Here is a 9,316-nt window from a genome sequence, read left to right as displayed (position 1 = left end):
GGAAGAACCCGAAGTTTCCACGGAAGCAGAAAGGCTTGAACAAATAGGGAATGATTTTGGACAAGGACCTCCTAAAACATACCTATTCTCCCTCCCTCTCCTCCCTCCCTCTCTCCATATCTCAGACAGAACCCGAGACCGTCTCTATGGTTTCTCCCTCTCTCTCGAGCGCTCTCTATGGTCTTCCTCTCGTAGGTTTCCGGTGAGGCTCCTTCCGGCGGCCCTACCTCCCGAGGCGACGATCCCGCCCCCTTGCCCGTTGCCCCCGCCTTTCCTTCGCGCGCCGCTATATGATTGGCTGCCGAGATCCCCTTCCTTCTTTCCTCCTTTCGTGATAGCAGGGGAGGCCGCCAAGATGGTGAGTTCCTCTGCGGCCTCGCCCGATTGTGGGGAGAGACTTTCAATCCGCCTTCGCTCGGCGCCATCCTTAGCTTTCCAGCCTTTGGGGCGGCCGCCCCGCTTCCACTTGGGCTCCCAGATTGGTTTTGGTTGATTATTGGATGGAAAGAGAGGGTTCGAGGAATCTCGCTCCGAGTCGGGCTGTCCCCCCTCTTCCTGTGGCCGAAAAGTACTTGTGTTCTGCCTGCTTTTAGGCACTAGAATGGGGTGATAGAGGGGAGTATCCTGCTTTATTTATTTTCTCTGTAACCTAACAGATGAAGTATGATTCCAGCTCCCAGTCGTCCTACAACAGGGGTCAGGTGTGATGGGAGTTGTAGTTCTGCAACATCTGGTAGGCCGTAGGTTCAGTTGGATTTCCTTTCCTTTGAAACGAGTATATTATGGGGGCGTTGGAAAAAACAGCAGTTGCTTTGATAAGGCAGCACAAGTGAGCGCTGATGCGATTTTTGTGTTTTCTTTGCCTTGCAGAATGACACGGTGACCATCAGAACGAGGAAGTTCATGACCAACAGGCTGCTTCAGCGTAAGCAGATGGTGAGAAGATGCTCTTGATACTTCTGTTTAATTTGTATTGTGGCTGGAGTTTTGAAAACTTTTGAGATGGTGCTTTATTTGTATCTTTATATTTTGCTAATAGTTTCTGATTGATTTATAAACAAGTCTTGTTGAGCAGATAGTAGTGGCCATTTCCTAAAGGTTACTAAAATATAGTACATGTTTTCTCCATTAAGTTCATTTTCGGGAATGATGCCATTTTATGATCATTAGGAGATCTCTGTATCATGCTAACAAATTGAATTGCCAGAACACTTTTTATTTATTGTGTTTCATTTAGAAGCTTTTTGAAAGTTGTTCTTTATGTCTGTAGAAAGCAAGTGCATTATTTTATTTTTCACAGCACGGTTGTCTTGCCCTAAATGCACAACTTAGATTTATGTACAAACAGGAGCAAAACTCAGTGGCGGGTGATTTGTTGCAAAAGAACTGGAGCTAACCATAGTGGCTAATGTTGGTCTTAAATTTAAGATTCCAACTCTGTTCAGAGCTGCAAGCTAAGCAACACATTAGTTGTTTTGTGTAAGTTGAAATTGATTGTTGTAAGGATGCAGTTGTTGTAATGGAGGGTTCTATGGATGTATTTTAAAAAATTGCACTGCATTCTCATGGATGTGCAGTGTTCTTTGCTTCGTAACACCAAGAGTCCCCCCTTTAGAAGTGCCCAATTTATGTAGTGATGTGGCAGAGGGCAAGTACACATACAGCATGTGTAGGGCTTACAGGTGGTGACCAGCAACCATACATCTGTGAGACCTATGTTTGCTTGTTAGAGTTCTGCTTTCACAGTATACAAAATATTTTAAGAGATACATTGGTTTGGTCATTTTTTTTTTTAATTTTAGGTAATTGATGTTCTTCATCCTGGAAAGGCCACTGTCCCCAAAACTGAAATTCGTGAAAAGTTGGCCAAAATGTACAAGACAACACCAGACGTCATTTTTGTCTTTGGCTTCAGGACCCACTTTGGTGGTGGAAAGACAACAGGTTTTGGCATGATCTATGATTCCCTGGACTATGCAAAGAAAAATGAACCAAAGCATAGATTAGCCAGGGTAAGCTTCTTGAATTGTTTATTTGGTACAAATAGACCAATGTTCATGTTCAAGCTATTTTGTTGCCTCTTCACTGTGTTCAGCAAATGGAACAGACTCCTCCAGAATAGTGGTAGATTCCTGCTGGAGGGTTTTAATAAGAGGCCCAATGGCCCAATGTCAGAGATACTGTGGTTCTGGGTATTTTTCATTGGCAGTGAACTGAAACTGATGACGCTTGCAGTCCTTAGCAGTTCCACACTTCTGCTGTATATAATTTTAGTAAAGTGATTTAAAAAACTTATTAAGAAGATTGCTGTTCAGTACATTGTGCTTTTTCCCTGAGGAGCACCATCTCCCATGTTTCTTCTGCATCCGTCCTGATGGGGCAACATAGTATAGTGAAAAAAAAAAGTGATGTTGGCCTGGGATTTGGGTGACATGGTTCAAATTGTTGCACGAATGGATGGAACTCACTAGGTAACTTTGAGCAGTCATTCTCTCTTGGCTTCATCAACTTGAGAGTTGAACCTGGGGAGCCAGGTTATGCCGCCTTTATTTCATGGGAAGAAAGGTGATTATAAACATAGCTAATAGAGTAATCTTGTAAAGTATTTTAAGCTGATACGATGTCCGTGCAGCCAGCACAGTGGGATAGTTGGAATATTGCACTGGGATTCAAGAACGGGATTCAGATTTTCACTCACCTTTGAAACTCATTGAGTGCCTTTGGTCAGTCATATACGATATAAATGTAATATAGTTCGAACCAAATTTTCCTTTGTGGTTCTAGTGACTGGCTGAAATCCTGTGCTTCTATGCAGAAGGCATAATTTTTGGAGTTGAATTGCCTCAAGTTAAGAAACCTTTGTAGACATTAGCTGTTGCACACCAAGTTGTGTGATTCAGTATGCAACATATACCCTGTTTCCCTGAAAATAAGCCAGGGTCTTATATTAATTTTTGCTTCAAAAACCGCATTAGGTCTTATTTTCAGGGGATGTTTTATTTTTGCCATGTACAACATTTATTCAAATACAGTCATGTCATCTTCTGTTTGCTGCACAATGGTGGAAGGCAGGGTTTCACTTAACTAGGGCTTATTTTTGGAGTAGGACTTACATTACAAGCATTGTGAAAAATCATACTAGGACTTATTTTTCAGGTTAGGTCTTATTTTAGGGGAAACAGGGTAACGTCTACAGAGATTTTTAAACTTTGCTTCCGAAAGTTAGTTTTTGAATAGCAGTGCAACAGGATTTCAGCCACTAACTACTATACTATAAAAGCATGTAGCTGTTTGAAATGGGCTAATCTTTGTACCTAACTGGGCCAGTATTGACACTTGCTAGTCCCAACTCAAGAACAGACCCATTGATTTAATTGATGAATAGAAAGTCAACACTCAAGTAAACTCCACTGAGACAATGTATATACTGTAGTTGGGACTAGCAGTAAGATACTGACCTTAGAGTTTAAGGGGAAATGGTCATATGATATGCTAAATGTAATATAAATTTTATGTACTGTACGTACATTTAACAAGAGTATTGTTTGCACTGATGGTGTTGGGTAAATCATAACCTTAGTACCATAAAGGTTCGTGGTAATGTGCAGTTAGTGTTCTCAAGGTTCTAGAAGAATTGGCAGTTCCCTTGTGTTCAGTGCATTAACTCTGTTTATTTCTTATTAGCATGGGTTGTATGAAAAGAAGAAGACCTCAAGGAAACAACGTAAAGAACGTAAGAACAGGATGAAGAAGGTCAGGGGAACTGCTAAAGCGAGCGTGGGGGCTGGCAAGAAGGTGAGATCAACAATTTCGGAATTTACAAATGCAGTCACTGTTTATAATCTTGTTAGATGTTTCATTTGCAAAATAACTTTTTTGTTATTCCCTCCCCCACCCTCCAATTCTTCTGGATTGCAGAAGGTAACTCAAGAACAGAGTAGTTCTAATAGTTTTATGTTGTCCACTTTGTTGCTAATTCGTAGATATCAGCATTAGAAAGAATAGTATCTGGTCTCCAAAGTCTTCATCTTAAGATGGAGAATTCTGGAGCATGTTTCTTGTTCCTCTTTTCCATGCATAGCAACAGTCGTCCTCTCCTTACCTTAAATTAACCCCACCTTATCCTTCAAATATGTACATATTAATGACAAATTTCTAAAGAGAAATTTGAAAATGACGTGGGTTTGCAGGTGAAGAGCAAAACTCTCATTGGTATTTAATAGACATGAAGACACTTAGATCATTCTAGCTGAAGGTAGTGTTACTGAACAAAAAACACTGTAGGAAGACTCATACTGGGGAGGTATTTTTAACAAGCATGATTAAAAATGGGATTTTAAGTATCTCTGGTTCTTTTAGAAGGATGGTGAAGTTTCTCATTAGATGTCTCTGAATTGCTTTTTGTGAAAATCTCCCTTTTGATTAGTAGTAACCTTTTACTTTCACCTTTCTTTTCTACTTTCTTGGAATTCTGTTGATCAGAAATGAAGTGTCTAGCAGGTACAGAGAATAAGCATGGATGTGATTGCATGAATTATGCATCACCTGCTTGATTCCTAATGCTCTCTGGCTTTGTCTGTGTATTTTTGCTTTGGAACAGTTTCCCTGCCTTCGTATACATTTAGTTCAAATATACAATATGCCACTGATTCAGGCATGTTTGTCTTGGTTGGAAAAGTAACTGTTATGAAAATGTCTTCATAAAATCGTAAAGTTGATTAACAGGCTTCGCATTGAGACCATAAGCGTGATCCTAAATCTCAACATTTAACAGTCATCTAGAAAGTATAACAAACTTCCATACCAATGGACAGCCATTGCCCTATGTAGAGTAGATCCATTGAAATGAATGGGATTTGTTAGTTGCAACTAGCAAGTCCCATTTTGTGGCTTCCGCTCTTAAGTAGAGCAAATTATGTAGTCAATTGTAGGATCAAAGTGACTTATGTATAAAATATAATTTGAAGGACCAAAATGAATAAAGTTAAAAACATAAGTAATTGAAAGTCTAGATACCTGTTGTGTTGTATAAGAAGGGCAAGGAACTATGCTGCTTTTTCCCTTCCTAATGTAAGTGGCAAATTCTATATAATACAGATTCTTAGATTTGTGATTAACTCTTTGGATATAGAAATCTGGTTAGTATCCCCGTAACTCTTGTCAAAGAACACCTGCATTATCCTAGGCTTTTTTAAAGGTGAGATATGGTGTATATCTGGAACTTTCCTAAGTAATAAAATTGTTTCTTCTTATTGTGAGGGAATAAGGGACATGGCACTTTCAATGTCAGTTTGTAGTTTTAGGACAGTACAGTAGATGCATCTGGTTGGGTATCTGAAGTCTTGACTAGAGATGGGAGCATTCGAATAAGAATACCCACACACACAGGTGCAGATAACGAGGGCCCAGCCCCCTGGGACCAGACCCAACCACAATTGCTGCCAGTTCCACAGAGGTTTCCTATTGCTCCCTTGCTTGCGATGGATTAGCCACTCTGTAACCTGGCAGAGAGGCCCGTCATCCCGCCTTCTGCCAGGACTGGCGTAATCTATAGCAAGCAATGGAGCGATAGGAAGGCTCCGTGGAACGGCGGAATTGTGAGTGGTCGGTCCGGCCCCAGGGGGTCAGACCCTCGTTATCTGCACCTGTGGGGGATATTCAAATATGAATACCCTCGACCTTTACTTTCGACCAATTTTGAAATCCATGGAGTAACCCATGATTTCTGCACTTGTTCTTAAGGAACAAGTGTTCAATCATGTATATTCATTTTAAAAGTGAGCATGCTGATCTGCTTACAAAGCAGAGGTAGAGGTGAGCCCCTTGGAGAAATCCAGGGACCAGTCCCTTTGCTGGGGAAGCCACTGAATACCACTTGTGGCAGAAGTGGAGGTCAGGTCAGTGAAAAAAGCATTTTTGTTTAATGTGCTGAATATGTATTCATTTTAAAGGAGAATCAATTTTTGGAAGTAAGTATGCCTTGTTTGACCTCAAAATGTGTTTTTAAAGTCCCCCCCCCCCAAGTTTGAACGGTGTGGGCCTTATGTGACACACCTCTTCACTAAAGACTGATAACTGAAGGAGAAGTGGTCATAATACCTTTATTCTGTTCCAGCTTCAGCTCTGCTTTGTATTTTGGTGCCATCAGATCTGCTTAGGAAATGTAGCAGAAGTGTAGGGGGACATCATTTGTAATGTGCACTTTAGTTTTGTATGCATTGTTCCCTTGCCATGGCTGGGAGTTTCCGTTCTAGTTCATGAACTAGGGTGGGAAGCCATATTAGAATGTGCAACGATACGCCTGTAAACATTGATTTGATTTTGGAAGCTAAGCAGGGCCGTGTCTGTTTAGTACTTGGATTAGAGAACGCAAGGTAATATTAGGGTTGCCTGATAGGATTAAGAAAAAATCCTGCCTGTAGAGAGCTGTCACTTGTCAGCAAGGTGGGAAAAAAATCAATGATGTTATTAAAAATCAAATTGATTTAAATCAAAGTTTAAATTGTTTTTTATTTAAATTGTCACAGAATCTGATTTTAATTAAAATCAAATCTACCCGGCTTGTCTGAGTTGACAGCACTGGATGGACCAGTTGTACTCTGACTCAGGATAAGGCATCTTCCTATGTTTGTGTGTAATACGAGGCAGGAGCTTTGCCCTCACCCTACCCTACGTTGGCCCTCATATACTCCTTGCTCCTGTCCAGTTATACCTCAAACACCTGCTGTGCCTGTACGAGTTCATATGTTGTGCTGTGTTCCAGGTCGTTCATCTCTGTACTTTAAAATTTGTTTCAAACACCTGAAGTACATTTGAATCTTTCCAAAATGGACTTTGGCAAAATGTTTGGACTTGCATTGTTTAAAGGGTGCTCTTCCAGGAAACATTATCCTGATGATTAATTTAAATTTATTTATTTATTTATTTATTTGATTTTTGCCCTGCCCCTCTAGACCATGTCTACTCGGGGCGGCTTACAAAAATTAAAACAGCAAAAAAGATTGAGCATCTAAAATGTTTTGCTTTTACCTAGCTTACAAAAGTCCTTATAAGTGTTTTAAGTTGCAAACAACATGTGCTTAATCTTTGCAGCTTGCTGCTGAAATTGTTCACTTTGCAGGTCTTCCCTCAAACAACCTCTAACTTGTTTTGCTTACTCTCAATACTGTCCTACAACACCTTGACTCACCCACTCCTCAATCCTTTGTTTCTTCACTGCACAGCCAGCCTGTTGTACCACAGATGTGGATCTTAACATACTTGGGACCAGAGGTTTGCTTAAAGTTGAAGGTCTAGGTTTTAGTTTTCTAAGATCAACTCACTGACTTTGCAATTTATTTCCTTTGGCACTAGTTAGTGTCTGCCATAGTGGCAGTCATAAGTTTGCATTACTTAAAGCAGTATTTCTTGTGAAAGGAACACAAATCTATATATTTCAGCATATATGTACTGACAATTTTTCTTCTTCTTACAGTGAGCCAGCCAAAGGACTTAACAGGTACAACAGTCTTAGTTTTCACTGCTCTGTAGCTTAATTATTGCATTCTGTTTTTGACTAATTGCTAGATATGAGATTCTTTTTAAAGTCTGTCTGTCAAATACACGGTAATTAAAAGCAAAAGTGTGCTGCTTATATACTGCCCCATAATGCTTAAAGCACTCTCTGAATGGTTTACAGTGTAGTTATGCAGGCTACATATCCCCCTTGCCCCACCTCCAATGGAAGGTGGAGTGGACCTTGAGCCTGCTACCTGCAGTTGAACCTGGATAAGGAACAGGGTTTGGGCTGCAGTAATGCAGTTTAACCACTTCCACAAGGCTCCGCATAATTACTTTTCTCATAATTTTATTTTTATCTAGTTTTGACATATGCCCAGTAATTACTAAAATTATCTGCACTGTGGAAGCTTTCTTGTCTTGAGCATATTGTAAACTAGTATTTTGTTTTGCCATTTCTTACATGTTAATTTGGGGTTCAGCAACATGGACCTTTAATCTGGGCCTTGGAAGGAAGCCATCTAACACCCTGTCTGCTTCCAATGCCATAGCATTTGTTCTCCTGTCAGAGAGGTGGAAGAGTTGTTGAAAAGAAAAGGGGGAAAGCAAGCAAAAGCAAAATACACATCTAGGCATCTGCAGGCTTCCTAGCAGGGGTGTGTGATAGTACTTTTTCTTAAGTGTTTGACAGCGCAAATTTAACTGCAGAGACAATCCATGGCACCGCATCCAAAAGGCTGCCTTTTTACTTCAGCAAGGGCAGGGTGTAGCAAATCGATTGTTTTCCCTCCCATTTCCTGTGATGAGAGGATGTTGTTTTGTTTGTTTGTTTGTTCATTTATTTATTTATTTATTTATTTATTTAACTTGCATGCTGCCCACACTACCAGAAGGTCTCTGGGCGGCAGATCAATTCATGAAGTTTGGGGACAATGGATTTTTTTAGATTTGTAAGATGAACGAAATCTTCGTTCATAATGTTAAAACTGACATTTATTTTTCCTTTCCTTTGCAGAAAAACTAAATTATCCTGGCAGAAGAATATATGAAGATGGTACTGATTTACCAGTAGCTCTCCAAATAAATTTTATAAAAACAGAAATCTTGTGTTCCTTGGAATTTCTTCCTTAATGTGCACAGGTGTGTATATGTCAACAAAAAGGTTTTTAAAACCCCCACAAACAAACTCCATAACACTAGTTTTCCTTGTATTTTATGTGCCTAATAAGGAATAAGTGTGCTTTTTATGTTTGCCTTCCAAGGGACGTACTAGTGGACAACCAGAGAATTTCTGATCCTCCTTGCCTGCCTGCTGCAATGATCATGCAAGTCACAACTGGCAGAGCTTCCCTGTTAGGGTCGTGAGCAGCTTCTTGGCCCACTTAATGTTGTTGGACTGCAATTCCTGTAAGCTGCAGCAAGCATATCCAATGGAAACTGGAGTTGCAGTCCAGTAACATCTAAAGAGCCACAATTTGCCTTCTCTACTCTAATCTTAGCAGCCCTTTAACCAAATCTACCTAACCATCCAAAAACCCTTTTATTTTCCAGGGCTGAGTTATACTGCACAGGCCACATCTTCCTAAGGGGGCTGTCCAATGTGGATGAGAAGGATTTTGCTTGTCTTATCTCAACCCTATTTTTTCCCAGTTCTGTCACCACCACATGCTGTGCTCCTATTTTTTTAGACCACTGACTCTATTGTCCTGTTTTCTTCCACCATTATGTGGCAGGAGAAAGAAGAGGCAGGGCAGGGAAGCCAGGCCGCTGCCTCTTGAGTTGGTTCCCGCAGGAGGAGGCAGGGCTTTGAAGTGCTGAA

General features: G+C 40.5%; 1 protein-coding gene across 2 annotated transcripts; it reads left to right on the top strand.

Moving 5' to 3' along the window:
• The first annotated feature begins 224 nt into the window (after window positions 1–224).
• On the top strand, window positions 225–8,599 carry RPS24 (ribosomal protein S24). Of its 2 annotated transcripts, XM_020809460.3 has the most exons (7): window positions 225–358; window positions 871–936; window positions 1,803–2,012; window positions 3,685–3,795; window positions 4,483–4,500; window positions 7,475–7,498; window positions 8,513–8,599. In XM_020809460.3, exons 1-5 carry the CDS (start codon window positions 356–358, stop codon window positions 4,486–4,488), a joined length of 396 nt encoding a protein of 131 aa, XP_020665119.1. In that variant the 5' UTR covers window positions 225–355; the 3' UTR covers window positions 4,489–4,500; window positions 7,475–7,498; window positions 8,513–8,599. The 2 variants fall into 2 exon arrangements, with proteins under 2 accessions (XP_020665119.1, XP_020665120.1); XM_020809461.3 differs by lacking the exon at window positions 4,483–4,500.
• Window positions 8,600–9,316: the final 717 nt, after the last annotated feature.

This window comes from Pogona vitticeps, chromosome 3 (assembly GCF_051106095.1).
Source record: "Pogona vitticeps strain Pit_001003342236 chromosome 3, PviZW2.1, whole genome shotgun sequence".
In the NCBI taxonomy this organism is placed as follows: Eukaryota; Metazoa; Chordata; class Lepidosauria; order Squamata; family Agamidae; genus Pogona; species Pogona vitticeps.
Note: the sequence above shows the minus strand (reverse complement) of the source record. Positions and strands in the feature narration are given on the sequence as shown.

What these genes read in the sequence shown, in the direction of transcription:
- RPS24 (XM_020809460.3), top strand. An exon ending in TGCTTCAGCGTAAGCAGATG is followed by an intron (nt 937 to 1,802) that starts GTGAGAAGATGC and finishes TTTTAATTTTAG; the next exon opens with GTAATTGATGTTCTTCATCC. An exon ending in CAAAGCATAGATTAGCCAGG is followed by an intron (nt 2,013 to 3,684) that starts GTAAGCTTCTTG and finishes ATTTCTTATTAG; the next exon opens with CATGGGTTGTATGAAAAGAA.